Source organism: Aptenodytes patagonicus, chromosome 12 (genome assembly GCF_965638725.1).
Source record: "Aptenodytes patagonicus chromosome 12, bAptPat1.pri.cur, whole genome shotgun sequence".
NCBI lineage: Eukaryota > Metazoa > Chordata > Aves > Sphenisciformes > Spheniscidae > Aptenodytes > Aptenodytes patagonicus.
Window position 1 is genome coordinate 3387716 of NC_134960.1, and position 19731 is coordinate 3407446.

At 44.4% G+C, this 19731-nt stretch overlaps 1 protein-coding gene across 1 annotated transcript; it reads right to left on the reverse strand.

Moving 5' to 3' along the window:
- Positions 1 to 1712: 1712 nt before the first annotated feature.
- Positions 1713 to 17301, reverse strand: VDAC1 (voltage dependent anion channel 1). Its single transcript, XM_076349657.1, has 9 exons — positions 17205 to 17301; positions 10562 to 10631; positions 9957 to 10006; positions 9015 to 9167; positions 8872 to 8924; positions 6423 to 6650; positions 3187 to 3337; positions 2752 to 2809; positions 1713 to 1852 (listed from the first exon to the last, which is right to left on the reverse strand). The coding sequence occupies exons 2-9, from the start codon at positions 10626 to 10628 to the stop codon at positions 1761 to 1763; spliced, it is 852 nt and encodes a 283-aa protein (XP_076205772.1). The 5' UTR covers positions 10629 to 10631; positions 17205 to 17301; the 3' UTR covers positions 1713 to 1760.
- Positions 17302 to 19731: the final 2430 nt, after the last annotated feature.

Below are 19731 nucleotides of genomic sequence, written 5' to 3' on the forward strand. Positions count from 1 at the left end.
TTGCGCCATACCGCTCACGAACGCTTTTTGCAGAATTTGATAGATACATGGAAAAACGCTTTCCTGTCCTCGCCCCAAGTGAGGTGATGCACGCCCTGAGAGAAGCCTTGAAGCTGATCATGGGAGAACAAATTCCAAAACACAGATGCCTCGAGCATGAGAAAAAGCAAGAACAAGGAGCCCGAAGGCTTACGGGGACACGGAACGCAAGCCACACACAGCACACAGGAACATAAATTAATTTTGAGCACCTGCCAAGTTACTGTGAGCTGGTTGCATGTGATTTGTTCGGATTGGTGAAATCTAGAAGAGGACTACTTCCCCCAGGAGTGTGAAGTTAAATATTTGCGATAAGTCATACTAGGAAATACTCCAGAGTAGCCTGTGATAAGAGGGAAGACAGCCGGTGTTGCACAACTTGCAGGCTGTCGCTGAGGCGGATCTATCCGTCTCATGATGCCTTAGCGCCATTGCCTCATCGGGCACATCCTCCTGTACCACAGCCTCTTGCTTACCCACGTCGATTGCTTACATAGGAAAAAATACAAAATTTTAATGAAAAGCCACTGAAGTTTATCCCACCTGACAACGGTTCATTGCTCACACCTATTTCTTTATAGAAAGGTAATTCAACTTGGTGAATTCTGGACTGAAAGATAGATAAACAAGTCACGTTATCTTGTCTTCTCCGTGAGCTAAACACATGCGTGTGTGCAGTTGCCAGAGCTTAGCGAGCACTAAGAACATGGCCATGTCTGCAGCTTAAATCCACTAAGCATTTTTTGTTCGTGTGGTACAAAATACGCACCAAGATGCTGCCAGTCTGCTTCTGGAGCCAAGAATTAATATTACGTTGTTTTCACAATTAGTATAAGGACAAAGTAAAAGGTGACATTTCAATATTTTATTCAAGTTGGGTTTGGGTTTTTTTATCCATTTTTAGTAGTGTCAAGTACAGCACTTTGGGGTCTAGTTCCACACAAAATGGAAGACTCTCTAAAAATGTACCCATTTAGTTGCTACAAAAAAAGTGGTAATAAAACAAAAGTCCGTTTTAAATTTAGTGATGCAACTATGTGATTGCAGTTACAAAGACTCTTCCCTGATTATGGCCCTGTCTTACAAGCTTTCCAGTCAGTGCAAGGGAAAGGAACCACAACACAGGACAGGTAGTATTGGCTGAGTCACATGAAACCTCCTCCGCAACGGACTTACACAAGGTGGACAACCTAAAGCATTCTGGAGACAGCTGTAGGTGTAAGATAACCAAAAAAGACAAACCATTCATGAAATGCCTATCTAAAAAAAAATTTTTAAACAAATCCCTTTTTCAGACAAGTTTGCACATTCCATTGTGAATTGAAACCTTAAGTGTCGGAACATTTTGCTTACGGAATTAACAGTACAATATAGTGGTCTGAGATTCTTAACGTCTCAGTTTTCATACCACATTAACATATTCCTTGTGCAGTCAGTACATTAGTAGAGGTAATCAATACCTTCCTACTTCCTATCGTGGCAGCTGACAGATCTGATGGGCAATAACATTAAAAAAAAAAGCCTGGAATTAGGATTTTTTTTTATGCTTTTGTCTCCATCTCTTTAACAACATCATTTTTAAAGCTTAGCTGTCTTTAACCAGGACTAGCAGGACTGATACTTAGCAATACTTGCATCCCAGACATAAAACATTGAAAGGTACGCTATATTCTGAAGGTAGCTATGCTGTATTTTCAAATTAGCGATTGCAGAATCACTCCTTATGCTTCGAATTCCAATCCTAGACCAAGTTTGTGACCACCTGCGTTGACATTCTTGCCATCCAACAAAGCTGACAATGTCAGTTTGATACCTGCGAAATAGAGAAAAGCGAGAGAAAAGACCAACTGTTAAAACTTGGAATGAGCTTTATGTTCAGTAACTGCAGCGTCTGTGTTACTGCTTTAATTTATTGGGTAGCTAGGTTAACGTAATTTGGCGGCTAGCCTTGTAAGGACTGGGCGTTTTAAAACAATTTGCAGATATGAAATCTTCCTGAATTATGAAAGTTATAACAAACCACAGTGCTAGATTCTGCTTTTTATCACTCCAAGTAATTAAACCTCTGAGTCAGTTCACTGCTGCTGGTCCACTGATTAATCAAATTTTAGAGTCCAGTATTATGAAAAACTGGGACACTGATACATACCCACCTTTCTAAACCACTTTAAAATCTAGGTATGAAAAGGCCCAAGCCCTGTCTACTGTAATATCTCATGTCAATCTGCTTGGTATTCTGGCAGCAGATTTATTAGACTATATTAAAACCAAATTCACAGCAGTAAGATTGTCCTTTTCCTGGACCAGGAGACCTTGAGAAAGTCACATTTTCAAGCAAAATAAACTCAGTAATAGGAAGCCTCTGAAAGTACTAAAAATGCATTTACTTATCTGTGAAACACCTAATTGTAGATATACTTTGTATCAACATAAAAGAGTATCTGACTGGTCAGTGGATGGTGGTCTCTAATAATTCTGCTTCCGTTAGACATCCAAAATTAACAGACCAGTCCCTGGAAAAGTTCTTCATTGGGTTGCCAAGCAGAAGAGCAATGTTACAAAACCATTTACATTTTGTCACAAAAAAACCTCTTTGATATTTCCAGACTAAAAATCATAGAATCATTTAGGTTGGAAAAGACCTTTAAGATATTAGAGTCCAACTGTAAAATATCACTTCTTGATGTCCGAATTCCTTCTGCATGGACTCACCTGGCTTTAAAGTCTGAGTGTATCCTAATCCAATCAGACTGGAGTTGTTCACTTTAGCCTTAAAGGGAAAAAATACTGTATGTAAATAATTTGGTATCTTTTTTCAAAGTCCTTCCTACTTGAAAATTAAATAACACCTTTTAAGCAGGTAAAGGATTTCATCTTTTAAATCACACAAAAAAATATCTAGAGTTAATTTTGCCTCAAAATCTCAAAACAGTGCCCAATAATATGATGAAACATTCTGTGTCACTTTTAGGGAAAATCCAATAGTTGTGCTCTCGTGCTGCCAAGAACAAGACAAATAGATACATGTGCCAACTATACACCACAGAACTGCATCAAAACCGTACTTTACTGATGTAAAGGTTGCTTCACATTTCCGTTAAAGACCCTATTTTCAGATGCATATAAATGTACATGCATAGCACTCACAGAAAAAGAGGCATCTGGGTCAATCTGATACTTGGCTGCTATTCCAAAGCGAGTGTTGCTATTACCGGCTGTCCAAGCAAGATTCACGGCAGTTTCCAGTTTATCATTCACCTTCTGGTAAATGGAGCCTCCAAATTCCGTTCCATCATTCCTGGAAGGAATGCATTAGTCTAGTTTTAAACTGCACCCCAAAACAATCATCTTTTTTTTTTTCCAGTAAGATCTGTATTTGCAGAACATTCACTTACACCTCATTTAATATCCCTGTAACAACTAAGATGGAGACATTAGGCCAGATTGGTTATGAAATCGTTTTTAAATGCTTAAATTCATTGATGGCTACTGTATTTCAACAAACAACTTGCGAAACTGAAAAAAAGCCACGACAAACTATCAAAAATAGACAAATGGTGACAGCTTTCAAATTTCCCTTCTCTCTAGATGGGAGTCTTTGTAGTACAGAGATTTATTCTTCTCTGCATATCTCCAAAATAATTACTTTCCCAGGCATACGTCTCCCTAGTGCCCTGAAAGGGCTGTACCCCAATCACCGAGCCTGGGCAGTCGTCCTAACACTCCCTCGTCGGCATGCTTTTACCAGGCACAGATGAACTGCATCAGAAGTGAACATGCCAATTTAATGTCCAAGTCTATCCGCTTTTGCCAATGAATACCATTTGCACTAATCCTTACGGTACCTCTGTACTACAGATATCTCTCTACTAGAACCTGAAATGAAACTAATTTTACTTTGCAGAGAGCACTGGCCAACACCTGAATGATGACAGCCTTCTACCACTGCTACTGAGTAGCACAACTTCCAATTACTACTGACACCAATGTCACACAGGGAATAAAGTGTGGTAAATAAAATGCAAAACGTTAGAGCATGCAGATCATAAAAACAAGAGCAAAAGACTTCTAAAAGCCTTGCACTCCTTGTAAACCAGCGAGCATTTGAATTTCCATTTTCGCTCATTTTCTTAAAAGAGGATACAAACGCTATTGCACAAAACGGGCTTTAAACCACAGGAAGACCTCTGCAAATAAAATACTTCTGATTATGCCTAAACTATGAAATAATCTGGGTCCACTTAGTAGAGTATTCAAAACCTTAAAAATAGGGGCAGACTTAGAATCTCCCCACTTTTACCCCTTTGGCCTGATGTTCCTTAGTTCGTAACAGTCGCACAAACAGTAGTGATATGGCTATTTAAAAGTTCAAGCAATAGCAGCAGCCTTTTAAATTGTTAGAGCAATTCTTCCAGAAAAACACTACAATACTTACTTCAGATAAGACTGAAGCTCACATATAACTGCATGTGCTTGGCTCTCAAGAAAAGGAGGGATTAAAAAGGACTGAGGAGAGCTGGTTATACAGGCAGATTTTGTGCAAGGTTCCCACACAGCTCTGTCTTGACCTGCAACATTAGGGGGGGGCGGTCTGAGCTATGCTTAAAAAACGAGGAAAGTCATATTTAAAACTAGAAATTATCCAGCCCTACCTCCCTTTAGTTATTATTTATTATTAAAAAACAATAATAATAAAAAAGTCAAACCTCCTTCCAATTCTACTAGTAACAATAGCACTTTTCAGCTGTAGATAAAAAAAAACATTATCCCCCTATGAAAATTAATATATTAAGGCACCATTAAGGAAAGTAACTTGCTGAAGTCCCCAGCTGGTCTGTGTAACGCCAGGAACAAAAGACGATGCTTCAAGCCCCACCTAGTTACATTATCAGCTCTGCCACAGCATCCCTGTGAAACACCGAACTGTCTAGATATAACAACCGAGCAGGCTAGTGATGGGCGTTCCACACACAACTGTTTCAGGGATTATATAAAAACTCTGACACGTTTCAAAGCGGAAACACGTCAAATACCAAACTATTCTATTAAAATTAATAAATAAGATTTCTATTCATATCACACATTTTATGTTTTGCCTGTCAGTTGGTAGAGTATGAATATTAAACGAACAAACAAACTAGGCGTCCTCCTGAAGATGATTTATCATCCACGTACAGTAACGGCAACCTAAGAAACAGACCCTCAGGAACCCAAGAAACAGCACAGTAAGATCTGAGCCCCTGCTGCTGTCACAAAGTTATTTTCTGCTGTTGCTTTAATTAAGACTAATAATAATTACAGCATTTTATAGCAAAAGGCAGTAACACAATATTTTGAGCTGCTATACAGCATAACAAAGTTGAAAGTCATTGTGCTTGAAGGAATAACTCCTAACTACTGAGTGGAGGGGGGACCCCGCATATTGTTTTGATGAAAGTTTTCTGCCCACATTTTTGTGCTTTGGCAATCCTTCAAACATACTGTCTGGGCTGTGAAGGTTCAATTGTTCGGTAAGGCAGCGTGAGCTTCCTAAACCAGATCTCTGCAAAACAGCATGAAACAGAACAGAAAGCCTTTGAAGAAGCAGCTCCAGGAAGGCAGAACAGTTGTTCAGCCCCCAAATGGGAACAGCATGCAATAGCTCTGCTACATGCAAAATATCCAATTACCCAAGGGAATGGGAAAGGGGGGGCCGGGGGAATAGATTAGGTATTGCCTAATCTTAAAAACTGTCTTCCCCAAAGGCATAAATTGCTTTTTTTAAGAGGAATAGGAGACAGAGAAATTAAGGTTTTCATGGAATTTGGTCCTGGTTTCCCACTGTTCGTGCATTCAGAAAGGACAAATGCTTGTGTAAATAGATTATTAGGAGTTCTAATCCTAAAACAAACTTTTACACTATAACCCTTCCAGTACTAAAACAAACCCAGTCCATATCTCTTCCATTCACTCCCTTTCGTCTGTTCTTGTTCATCCTCCGATTAACTCTCTCATCTACAGATCAAACCACCATTTTGTTTGATTTTGACGTGCAAAAGGAAGGCATTGCTTTTATTTCAACTTTCACAAAGAATATTTTAAAACCCACTTTTTTATTATTCCATTAATAGATTCTAATAATCCTTATCTGTTAGAAAGATAGACACTGGATGCTTGGGTGCTCAGTGAGTTCCAGTTCCTTCCATCATGCACTCCCTCACCCACATAATTCAAAGAAAAGTTAATGCAGCTAAAAAAGTGCAGCTTGCCATCTTAAATGAAGAAATAACTTCAAATCCACCATTCCCTCTTTCACCACTACTGAAATTCCATCCCTTTCATTGTTCTAGTAAGCAGCAAAATCCTTTCAAATTCCTTTTTAATGCCCATCTGCCAATACTTACACGTTAGTATGAAGCTGGAATTCATCGGTCTTATAGCCAACAGCAAAGTTGCTCTGGGTTACTCTAGATTTCGTTGTCTCATAAGTCATTTGGTAACCTGCCAGCCACCCCTCGTAGCCAACCACCAAGGCTCCACGTATTGAAGGTCCAGCAATATCAAAATCCATGTCGCAGCCAATGTTGATGTGTTCCCTTTTGTACCCCGTCTTAACTTTAGCGCTCTTCTTCCTAAAGAGAAAAGAAAGACTCTCCTATCTTTGAAAAGGTACGCTCGTAGGTAGCAATTCAATCAAATCAGTTACTTTAACTCAGTGTAATAGTTCTGGAAGACAAAGTATGCATACCTGGAGAGCCACATGGTATGTCACCTTCTTACCTTTCACATTTGAAAAACCCTAATTCAGCTACAGTCAATTATTTGCAATCAAGGAATAAAATGCGGTGTGGCGCCCCACTAAGCACTTCTGGGCTGTGTTCTGAAAAGCAGCGGCACAATAAACCAGACGGGAGGAGACAAAAACAAATCCTCATCTCCAACTAATCTGATGGTTTTGGATGTTTGGTAGATGCAGGGAAGGAATGGAAACTGTAGCAGTTTACAGGCTTGCCACAGAAAGTCAATAGTAGTTGGCCTGTCCCAAACAAGTAATTTTTAGAAAAACCTAGTGAACTGGGCAATTTCATTTACCGTGACAGACTTCAAGAAATCACTACTTTGCCTCCAGTGTCCTGAGGGAAAGTTTCTCCTGCTAAGGAGGCTGCTTCAGTGGCTCTGACACCCCGTTCTCTCCTTAGGATGCTTTATGAAGTTTAATGGTTACAGCCATTAGAAGGCTGCAGAAATAAACTTTCCCGAGTCACTTGTTTCTTTTTATACTATTGGCCAGAACAGTGTTTTCTCATGTGTCCTTAGGTCAGTTTACACCAAGGGTGCAAACCCTCACAAGGCAAGAGAGTTACGTCTAATATATTCAGCTACTCTTATTTAAGATTTTTTTCTTCTCTTTTTACCTTACAAGTGTCTTCTGTCTTTGACCAAATCTTTTACCGACATCTTTCCAGAAAAGTCAGGCTAATTTGAAATTTCAAATCAACCTTTCACTTCAGCTAGCAAAAACACTCTCCAAGAACTGTTTCAATGCCGTATCAGACCCACATAGAGATTGCTCTCTTTTTTAGTATTATTATTATTTTGCACTCAGGAATTTGTGTTTTGCAAAATCAGAAATAAAGAGCAGGAGTGCCAAAAGCGCTCAGCATTAGCTCGTCTGCAACTTCTGTGAAAGTCAGCAGTACCTCTGCCACCAATGTCAATAGGGACAGAGGCAAGCTAACACGGGGCACTCCTGAAAATTACTTTCCCTGTTGAAGACTCATCACAGCCAGTAGGTAGTAAAGAAGGGGGAGAAGGTGTCTCATATTCAGACACGATGCATCCCTGTCAACCTAAACCAGGTCACACCAGGATTGAATCTCACTCCATTTATTCCAATTATAGTAGTCCTCCCACAAGGCAATCATTGTAACTCGGATACTACAGTGTCTGTGAAGTGCCTAAGAAATAGCTATAGAGCTGTAACTTGTCATTCTCGTACAGGCTTTTTCTTTCTTATTTTCTTAAGAATCCCACCAGCTAAGAAATAATTATCAACGAATACTGGAGATAATTCTGGTTAACAAATACAAAAATACTTAGTTAATGTAGAATTGGGAATGGACTGGAAGCAGTTTACAATGCAGGACGCAATCTAAAAGACTGGGTGAAACCTCCACTGGGACTATAACCCGATAGCCTGAAGTGCAGCGTGCTGCTCTGGAAAGCTAATGTGCAGAATATTTTGACTCACTGGCAGCACTGCTTGCAAAAAGATAATCGGGGAAAAAAAAAATAAACCAACATTTAAACGTACAGCTGCTGCTTAATCCCTCTGGCCCACATAAAACATGGCATCCAATCGCCGTGTCAGAAATACTCATCCACCACCAAGGCACGCTGTGGCCAGCAAGAATTCAGATGATAAATTCAGCTCGGGAGAAGAGCCCAATTACTGTGTTGACCTATTAGAGCCGTGGCCAACTGGCTCCCGGAGCTTGTTAAGCTTCGCACTACAGCTGACTTGTTTAGCGCTTTTATTCAGACAGTAGCTCATCCTCTGACATGCCCAGAAATATGCAACAGGAGTGCAAACAGAACCTTTTCTTCCCACCCTAATTCTGACTATAATTTTCAGGTTACTGTATTTAAAAGGTTGCTTGCTACAGCTTAGGATTAAAAGGGGATTGTTAATACTAAGATTTAAATCAGATGTACGTGATTTCATCATACACGGGCTGATTATTAACTGTCTCGATATCTTAGGACAGAAGGAGTAAAGAAGCAAGACAGTATTCTGGAAAAACTAAAATAAAAAATGCCTTTTTTGGTCACTTAAGCTTACTCACTTCTTACCCAGTGTTAGGAGAGAAGGAGGAGTCAAAGGTCAGCTTCAGGCCACGTGCAAGCTGAACAGAAAAGAAATTCACTGGTTGGATTTGTAATCGGAGATTGCCATAAGTGAATTTGCAAATTGCATCTTTTGAGCCAAAAATTACCTGATCTTCAAGAGTAATCTCGGTGCCTAGTGTGTTGTCGGTGTTCCACTTTTCTGTGAACATCAATCCATATTCCACCCATTTGTATTTTGTTTCCAAACTACCACTAACTTTGCTCGTTTCTGAGTTTGCTGAACCTGAGCTTGTAAATTCCTAAAAGGAAAAAAAAAATTACATATATACATTTTTTATATATATATATTTGCAAATACATATATATTTGCACGCAGGCAAACACTTATACTTGTAGAACTTATTAGTCATTATAATTTGGGATATCATTCAATAGTGCAGAGTTCTCAGAAGATTTAAGAACCTCTTTGCTAGTCGTTAATACCAACACACTCTTGCCCCACAAAAAATTTCAGTGTCAGGCAGAAAAAGCATTGCACGCTAAGGGAATGGATGTGGGACAGGAACGTGGATAACTCTTACCAGCAACATGAGGTGCCAGTCTGTACAAGGTGTATCTGTGAATCAGCACGCGAGTCTGCAAATGCTTCACAGACACAGTCTAAATATTAGCTCCAATACACAGTTACATTGCAACTATACTTGTTTAGCGACTGCTAAGAAAAAGAGCGCGCAGCACGTTTAGAAACCAGCGTATTTCTGCTCCTTCAATCCAGTAAAGCAAGGGGGAGGCGCTGACACTCCCTCCGAGCACAGGCCATGGCGATGGCCTCAAATAGCAACGTGATTTTTATAGTAAGCAATTACCGTGGTTGCAAAGGAGCCCTTCACAGATTCTTCTACTCTAATTTGTGCACAATCTCGTATATTAGACAAAAATTATAAATGCAAAGTAACTTGCAAGGTTATTAATACATCTGAAAAATGATAAGGGGAGAGTAAAGGATACGTATTTACTTTTTAAAAGAAATACACAGTAAACACAAGACCATTGCAACGTTTTGGATTTCAATGTGTTTCCAAACTCACCAGTCCATTTTCAGATTTTGTTTTCAAATCAAGTTTTATTAACCCAAAACCTAGAAGATGAGTAAAAAATACGAATTATATATAATTTGAAAAGCACTTCTGATTTATTTCTTAAAACTCCCTTCTAAATCGCCTGTGAACTATTAAAAAAATAAACGAAGGGTACAGTTACCAAACCACATGTTTTTATGAAGCAGATTATGCAGCTTGTACTCACTTCAGATAGCACTTGACTGATTAATCCTCCTGACCTCAGCAATATAACTGGGACCAAATTAGGCAATAATGTCTTCATTCATACTGAGCAGCATTTTGTTCATAAGCAAACTACTGACATCAGTGATACTATTCATGATACAAGGAAACAGTCAAAGTACAACACACAATTTTCTTCCAAAACAGTCCCATGTGGAACAGGAAGAATTTTCTCAAAAGAAGTTACCCTCCCTTTCCAGACAGCAAGGGCAATGTGAAGCTATGATAGAAAATTCTCTGGATTCTAATGGAAATTATTGGAATATTTATCAGGGGAAAGTAATAAAATCCTAACAGTTTCAGGAATCAGGTAGACGGCGAAAGACAAAACTTATTTTGGCTTTATTTACCATATCCCTTGGTGAAAACATCTCTGGCAGATTTGCCCAGATCAGCATAAGCAGGTGGAACAGCCATTTTCTGGGGGAAAAAACAAAAAAACAAAAAAACAGAAGGGAAATTACAGTGTTCAGAAACTTATTTAATTCATTTATGCAACAAGAAACTTAAGCCCATTTCAGCCAGTTTTATTTTCTACCCACCACCTATCAATTAAATACAGCCTGAAGAAAGCAGCTATAGCAAATAGTGTGATTTGGTTTTGCTCATTAGCCAGCAGAAGCGATTACCATGCAATTGCCACCGAGGATGAGAAACAGGCTGCAGACCAAATATATATGTAAAAAAAAAGAAACTGTCTGTGCCTTTCCAAAGGGTTAACTGTTGTTCCCTTATCTGTGTAACTGCATGAATGAAGGACTACTTTTTTTAAAACCGTTTCTCAGAAACATGTCTTCTGTTTTTTGCAAGGGATCTACGCGCTGTGATGCAAAGCATTAGGGCCCCAAGTCATCTGCTCAGGAAATCTAACCAGGACGGGCATCTAGCATCAGTAGCATCTCTCTCCCCCTAATTCACAGCAGCAAATGGATATCAATTATGTTCGCAAAATCAATAAATGGTCATTCTTCACCTTCGGTTTTCTTTTTCTGTTCACCAACTGGGAAAAAATGAGCTTGCTAAGAAAAATTAAGACTGAAGGGATGCTACACTGTGAAGTCGGGCAGTCAGGAGGGTAGCCACAACCCCGCTTCAGCAGCCAAATGCAGCTCTCCGCAAAGCCTGGAGCGAGGCACCAGCCCAATGGTGTGGGCACTGCAGGGGCAGCTCTCTCCACCACGTTTTGTTTGGTAGGGATGCCCACATTGCCATGTAGGTCCTCACTTTCACACCTTCAACCCTGACCATTCTTAGTTCAATGGCCTCCCACAAGAAACTTAATGCATCCCATTTCTTCTGCCACTGAGAAAACTGTCTCATCGTATACAGAGGAGAAAACAGGATCCTGAGAGGAACAAACCAACCAAATCTACTTTCTTATCCAAGTACAGTAATTTGGTCTAGGGAAGCAAAGTCAAACAATCTGAAATGGTGTACACCTTCTGTCTTTCTAGACGAGATTTCATAATTTTAAAAAGGCAAAGGAGATAAATCATATTTATAAAGCTGGTCCTCTTGATACCAGGATGTTGCACTAAAATTCCATGTTCCCAAACTTTTTGGTTATGCAAAATTAATAAGCAGCTTATTACATAATCTTGCAAATGCTTTAAAAATCGCCTGCCAATCCTTACTCCAGACTATTCAACGTTAGCAGAAAACTATTCCTTTAAACCACAAACCAAACAGCTAGCTCTGACCATGAGGGGTGCTCTTAATAGTCTTTCTGGCTGTAGACTTGGATGCAGTTCTGTGGGCAAGCACACCACCCCACGAATATCAGATAGGGCGTTTCGGCACTCAACGCCTCAAGCACTCCATCCAACAAGTTGTTGCCTGTTAAAACAGGATATTGCTGTTGCATAAATGAAGAATCCCTATCCTAGAGGGAACGAAACAGATCTGGTGGCTAAATAAAAGCAAACAGTCTTCTCAGAACATAAAGTAGGATGCAAGGGCACATACTATGATGTAGCTTCAGTTGCAGAGAATGCCTGGATGCGTGTCATCTCCTTCCAGTTATAGTTCAGTAGTAAGATGCAGCCCCAAATACATGAGCAGCTAAACAGTTAAATTAAAAAACTAAAAGAAAAAAAAAAAGTATTCCATATTCCAAAGCAGTTTTAGCTGCTTATATTAGATCTACATGTCTCTCTCCGTTTTTTGTGCAAACATGAAAGCAGGGATTCAACGTTTATACACAAAACCAGCCTTTAAAAAAAAAAAGAAGAAAAAAACCCATACGCACAAAAAAACCCAAACCAAGTATTAACAGATTTCTTTAAGTGATTCCTCTGCTCCTTATTAAAGTCACTACAAGCAGAGTACAATGCCCTGCTTGGAGATCATACCTTAAAGTCAGAGCTAAGGCAGCACTCAGGAGAGGGATGGCAGGATTCACTAAGGGCTGTATGTGTTCACGAAATGCTTCTTCCCTGCCAGAGCAGCCCGGTCTCATGAGACCCCTCTGATGGGTATTTCCATTTAGCATCATCAAAAATTAAAAATGTTAAAAATCCCTACACTTGAAAATCAAATAAGCATTGCTTTGAAAGATAATGTACTGCTCTGCCAGCTGCACTTTGGAATCTACCAGATATATTTTACCAACAGTCCCTTTGAGTCACTTCATAAAATCAAAATATTTTCTTTAAAACTGAGTGCTGTATGCTTCTGGTTTGGGTTTTGCAGGTCATGTTTTTCCCTTATCCAAGCCCATGAAGCCAAGTTTTGCTCCCACTGGCGCTTGTGTATCTTCACTGGATGTGGCCAGGCTCGGCGGGTGGATGAGCTGTGACAGGCTGCCCCACTGCTGCAGTCTGGGCTGTGGCTGCGGGACAGTGGGAGACGTCGAGATCTCCACTTAGGCAATTACTGTAATTAAGGAACAACACTGAAAGCCAAATCCCTGCCGGTTGTAAAGCAAATCATGTAACGCACACAGAGCAAGGTGTTTAAAATTGCTGAGCGTTTGGTACGTGGTGGTTAACCTTGCTGTTGTCAGCAAGAACAAAAATAAGTACTTCTGTTTGCACTGGCTAATCAGAAGCCTCTTGTTTAACAGATGGAAAACAAAACTGATTACATCCTGTGCGACTGCAGTTGTAAGACAGGCATGCTTAACAAGGATTCAAACTCTTAAAGGATCAAGGAATGGCTGTGGCCAAGTGCCCTTGCTTTTCACCAGTGGGATCCCAGCACATTAACTCAGATTAGGTTAGGGCTGAGATGAATTCAATGCTTTTATCCTTGTCCAACTGTGCGAATAGCTCAGAATGACTGCGTACCTCAACTCCCGCACAAAGCAGGCCAAGTAGAATACATATATCATGTTCTAAGTAGGAAAATATTTCGATTTTCTTGAGTAGGAAATAGTAACGCAAGTCATGACTGAAGAAAACCTGAACTGAGGAGTTAGCAGCGAGTGCTGCTGTGAGCACCACCTCCATGAACGCCTGATTTATAACTGCCATAGGGAGAAAACAGGGAGCTTCCTTTGGACCTGCAGGACCCAAGAGCCAGCCCTAGTGAAGATTTCGTTAAAGGCAAAGCACTTCCAGCAGGCCGAATTTGAATATTTTCCAGTGTCACAGATGGCAAAGTTTTCACCCTACAACGCCGTTCTGGGAAATTAAATCAAAATCCGCCCAGTAGGCAGCAAACCCCCGGGGTGCCCTTGGCAAACGCAAGGACTGGCTGCAACCAAAGGAAAATTAATCTCTGCTTGATAACTCTCTTACGTGCCTAAGTTAAAGTTTCCCTACACAGACTTATCAACTTTATGATATTTGCATGAGGGGAAGGAGCAATCTAAAAATTTAAGATAAGAATAAAATCCATGATAAGAATAAAATTCCCATTAAGACAATGGGAGTCTCTCAGATTCAAGGCTAAAAAAATAAAAAGGTTGTATTTAACCTTACTCTAGCCACATTTTTTCCTAATAAATTTGAACTCGTGTACCATTTCTTGATGGTAACAGTAGTCCTGAACATTTCAGCTCCCCGCCTCCACAAGCGGTATCCCTGAAAAGATGATAACTGCAGAGCTGACACATAACAGCTGCTGGGGACACATCCCACCGGCGCGTGAGCTGGGAGGGACAGGCAGCTTCGGGTTATGAGACCAGGTACAGTCTGTCTGCATGAGGGAAAAAGCACACGAGGGTCTCTTGCCTCAAGATCAAAAAAACCCTGATTAATTTATTTCTCATTTCTCTCCTTCATTAAAGGAAAAATTATTCCTCAGTATGAAGCAACTTTTAAGCGCCTTTCTGGACCCCCAGCCTGTGCAGTGTCATTTCCCAGCCAACATATGTTGTGTCAATAAATAAACCACGAAGGACGGTGCTTTCACTCTCAGGCAGAGCAGGGCCCAGCTTTCTCCGCGTGCCATGGCAGGCTGGCCAGAGTCACCAGCTCCGCACGGCACCGGTGCCCCTGTCCCACCGTCCGACATCCCAGGCTGCCAGGTGAGCACGGTGCTGGCTCCACAGTTTGGGTTTTATGATCCAGATCCCAAATCCATTCATGTCATGACTACAGACTGCTTTGAATCAGGTTCAGAAGCCTAACTGTGCAGAGATTTAAAAGCGCGCTTAACCATAAATACACCAGTAGTCCCACTGAGGTCAAACATCAAGTTCGGCACATTCACAAGTCTTTTGAGAAGCCAGTATAAGCACGCCATTTGTAAATGCTCTGCATTATGGGACACGGTACTTAACAACACTTTTTGCCCCAACTTGCTACTGTGCCGACGTCATATAATCCATGCACCATTATGACTCAAAATGTAAGACTCTGGAGTCCACAATTTATTTCACGCAGGTATTAGTAAACCCATGCAGCGTCCCTCTGACACTCGCAGGATCACAGCCTTCCAACCGCAGCTTTGCTTTTGAACTACATACATGATGGAGCAGATTTAGCTTTTAAAGATTGGTTTATGCAGTATCTCTGTAGCCCAACAAACACAGGAGCATAGAGGCGATAAACCCCTTAAAAGCAAATGTAAATATTATGATTTAGTCTATACTAATATTTATGGAACTAAAGAAAGAAAGAGCCTGCTCTTAATTGCCTGGGTATAAACTAAGAACGACAATGTTGTACGGAAACCCCTTATTAAACTATCACATATAAGCATCAATTAAACAAAGTTGGGGGATATTGCAGCCCACTGTAGCTACCGTACTTCCTAGAATTGCAAGGGAAGGACAAAGAACCACATACCCTGTACGCCGAATTAAACATTCCGGTTAACTATCTGTTTCTTTCAAATATCTGCAGAGAAGATGAGCAGCGCTGCTGTCCCACCGCATGCCACCAGCACGGCGCAGGGGCAAGGCTGGCGCACGCCCCGGCAGAGCGCTCGAGAAGGCACATGTTCCTCGCTCCCGGCCCCGCTGCGGGAACACCCAGCGCCAGATCAATAGGGATGACTAATTAAAACGGCGTTTTTGTCTTCCAGCACAATTTGACAGCTCGCTCCCCTCACACAGCCGGAGCTCGGGCTGCGGAGCCGGTGGATGGGGTTTTCTCTACCTGCAGCAGATGCCAAACCCGCGAGGGCCTGCGCTGCGCTTCCTGACTGCATCCCGCGGAGAGCCAGGGCTGGGGACATCGCTCCCGCTGCTGTGGCAACCGACGGCGATGTCCCCCACACCATCACAGCCCCCCACACCACCCCAAACGTGGGCAGGAAGAAAAGGTGCCGACTGTGGGTCAGCGTAAACCTTCAACGGAGAGTGCTGGGGGGAGGGATTATTCTGGGATGTCTTTTCAATAGTGCAAAAGCCCCTTTTTGAAGGAATTCTGACAAAATTTCAGAGATGGAATGCCATGAGACAGGCGATTATTCAACCATCCACTGCACCGAACAAAACAAACTGCAACACGCTTCTGATCCTCACTAGACCATCTGAGAAATGAGATGGGATCTGTTTCAGCTGGTGTCGCTATAAATATTCCCCAGAAACACAACCCTGTGTCGGTCAGTAAGGATGAGTCAGCTCCGCTTCATTTTCAGAAAATTTTGTTGCTATTTTTTTTTTTACAAATGCCCAAAGACTGAATGAGTCTTTCACCCTCCAGCAAGAGTTGTTCCCAGCGAGGGCTGTGACAAGGCAGAATGGAGGCAATTGCACTGCTGCTGCTGCGGCTGCACGCTGCTCCCTGCATGGTTTGGGAGGGGAAAACCGAGTCCTCGAGATTTTTAAACTGACATTGTTCCCCTCAAGAAAAGAGCTACATTTTGAGAATAAGCAGAATAAAATGAAACAAAAATCGGTTTGGCTGCTTGGAGTGGGGTTTGGGTTTTTGGTGCATGTCAGAATGAATTTGCCAACCTGCAAAGAAGATCGTAGGGGCGCGGGCGAGCGAGGTGGAAGGGATGTCTGCGCTGAAACGGTGCTAAATCCGGGCGGGTGCGGCCACCCGCCACCCACGGACCTTTGCTCCCAGGGAACGTGAAAAATGAACCCCACTTGCGGTAGCTTTTGTCAAGAAACCTGCAGGCACCTCCCCGGCCGAACAACCTTTAAATCCCCGTCATGGGGCCAGCGCCCGGATGGATCCACGCTCGGCCTCCCCTGGCACAGCCGATGGCATCGCGCGACGCGCCGGTGAGACGGGCGCGTGGCAGCACCCCGTGCCACCCGCCTTACCACCTGCCACCGCCTCGCCGCCCTCCGATGCCGCCGTCACCCCATGCCTGGAAAACAGGCCCCAATTTCGTAATGCCCAGCGTTACGTAAGAAAACAGCTACTCCCATTCCGACGGGCCGCGGATGGCAAAAACCCTCACGGGTCGCTGCGGATTTTCCCCCGCGCCCACCCGTGACCCGTCACCGGCTCTCACCGCCCGGCTCCCGCCGATCCCCCCCCCGCGCCGCGGCCCGGAGGGGGCGGCCCGGGGACGATGCCCGGGACCCCCCGGGACCCCCCCCCCCCCCCCCCCCCCCCCCCCCCCCAGCTCCCGCCCCCGCCCTACCTGGCCCCGCCGCGGCGGCAGCAGCCTGCGCCGCGCTCCCGCTCCCGCCTCGGCCTCCTCCGCCGGCGGCTGCCCCTGCCCGGCGCCTCCCCGGGCTCTGCGGCGGCGGCGGCGGCTGCGTGACGGCGGGCGGGGACGGGAGGGGAGAGGAGGGGCGGGAGGGGCGGGCGGCGGGGCGGGCCTTGCCGCCGCACCGGGCCGCGGGAGCCGCTCCCCGGGACCCCGGGCGTCTCTCCCCGAGGGGGCACCGGGACAACGAACGGCAGCGGCTCCGGCTCCGGCACCGGGCGATGCTCCCCGAGACGCACCGGCACCCCACCGGCACCGGGCGGCGCTCCCCGACCGGCCCCGGGGCACGGCGTCCCCGAGATGCACCGGTTCCAGCCCCGGAGCGACCCAGGGCACCTGCAGCCTCCGGGTCCGGGGCACCTGGGTACCGGCATCCCCAGCTCTGGTGGAAACTCCCCATTTAGTTACAATTAGTTAAATCGGCATTACCCAGAATTAGTTAAATTCTAACTCCCCATCTAGTTAAAATTCCCATTCCCGATATTCCTGTTGAGCCAAGAGTGGCGAGAGAGGAGGAAGGGAGAGTTTGGGAGAGGGTTTTTGAGCAGGGGAAGCCCCGTGTGATGGTGACCGTCCGAAGGAGCTGTTGGAGGGACAGGGCGGCTGTGAGGCAGCGAGGCAGCAAGCCTCCCCAGGCGGGGACCAGCCGCGGGGTGCGGAGATGCTCCAGTGAATTAGGGAGCTTTACATCTTTCATAACTCCCACTCAGGCACATGAATCAGCCCTCACGGCTTACAGGGAAGCTGGGGCTGAGTCCAGAACAAAATTGTCCCGGTGAAGGAAGGTCAAGCGGGGAGCGCTCTGCTATCGGAGAGGAACAGAAGCTGAAGCTGTGCTGCTTTCAGGATGAGATATAAAACCAGTCCTTCACTGTTGGAGGCTCCTGGAGAGCTCAGAGCATCATCCGCAAGATAAACAGGAGAATCATCCCACCCAGGAAACTCCTGGTGGTCTTGATAGTCACCCTTCTGGCCCCAGCATCCAGGGGAGATTTCTGTTAGAAAAAGAAATCGTCCCTAAGAGTTCACATCCTGCCCACGTGAACTCTTTCTTACTTTTTTTTTTTTTTTTAACAATGAATTCTTTCCCCCTTGCACAGTGGGAATGGGTGGCGAAAGGCAGTTTCCCTGCTCGTGCTCTCACCTGGCTCATGCCTTTGCTTTCCCAGCAGCATCTGTCCAGAAAGGCACCGCTCCCACGTCCGTCGCAGGGCTGTACCCACAGCAGGCGACTGGTGCATGCCCCAGCACACCCCGGGAGCGGAGGTCGGAGTCATTCTGCTCAGAAACACAACTAGACCACACACACACACACAGTACTTGTGAGCTTTGAATCAGGGTTCAAACTAAATAAACCTTGCAAGGGACTTTATGTTGAACAGAAACATATAAATGAAGTGGCGTGTGGGATTCAGGAATTTCTTGGCATTCATGATGGGGTGGTAGAGGGGAAAGGGTTGTGTGTAGCCACATGCAGACCTTGGAAAGGCAGCTGTGGCAGCAAAGGCTGAAGTAATTGTGCCTGATACCTACTCCACACTAAAATAAAGTGCACAGTCTGCCACCAGGGTAGGAACCAACAGAAACAAGAGGTCTCTTTCAAATTTGGAGAGTTACTTCTAACCACAGTCATTTTGTTGATCCAGCTTCCAAGGCAACCCTACGAGCACCGGTGTCGTAACCGGAGCACGGGGTTTAAATCAGGGTGAAGTGCTGGCTTTGGCCAGCCTCTTGGCTCTGCCGCTCGCAGCAGCCCGTGCCTTCCCTCTTCCCCTGCACTCTGGGGCTCGGCAGAGCCTGCCCTGGGCTGATTTCACTCGCTGGCCCATGAAAAAACCTAGCCCAGCAAAAACAGCTAGGTAGCTTTCTGCTAGGGTGCACTGAACCCCATCACCCACGAGTCAGAGGAGCGAGGGAAGAGAGGGGGCTGCCGGTGCTGAGGCAGGACCCTGGAGGGGAGCAGGGCCACGGGACATCCCCCATCGTCCCTTTGGCTCAGCCACAGGGTACACTTGCATCCCGAGCAGCAGTTCCTCAACCTGCCCCCTGCCAAAGTGCAACCCCAGCTCTTTGCCCTCTGCAAAGGTAAATCGCACATGACGAGTGTGATTTATAGAGCGCTGCCTCCCTGCCTTGCTCCCTCCCCCAGCGTCATCCCTGCTGCTGCCCCATCTTCTCAAATATATTTTTTTATTACCTCCAGGCATAAAAAACTCTTTTATTACTTGCAGGTGCGCAGAGGTTGCAGCCTGTTCCCCTACAGCCTTTCTCTAGCTCAGGAGGTTTTTATACCACAAAGGACTTGCGGCATGGTCAGGGGCAGGACGCAGGCAGAGATCCATCACAGCCGGCGTGTGACATGACCGCAACCGCAGGGCTGGTGTGCTGCCTGCCCGTTCCTGTTGCAGGTGCTGATGGAGGTGGGGGGCCGGACGGTGCACGGGATGTCCCCTCTGCT

Excerpts from the sequence above, each read along its gene's own strand:
- VDAC1 (XM_076349657.1), bottom strand. The coding sequence starts at position 10,628 with ATGGCTGTTCCACCTGCTTATGCTGATCTGGGCAAATCTGCCAGAGAT. Across the intron at positions 8,925-9,014 it reads AGATTACTCTTGAAGATCAG|CTTGCACGTGGCCTGAAGCT; the intron begins GTAATTTTTGGC and ends TTTTCTGTTCAG. Across the intron at positions 2,810-3,186 it reads ACCCAGATGCCTCTTTTTCT|GCTAAAGTGAACAACTCCAG; the intron begins GTGAGTGCTATG and ends TTTCCCTTTAAG.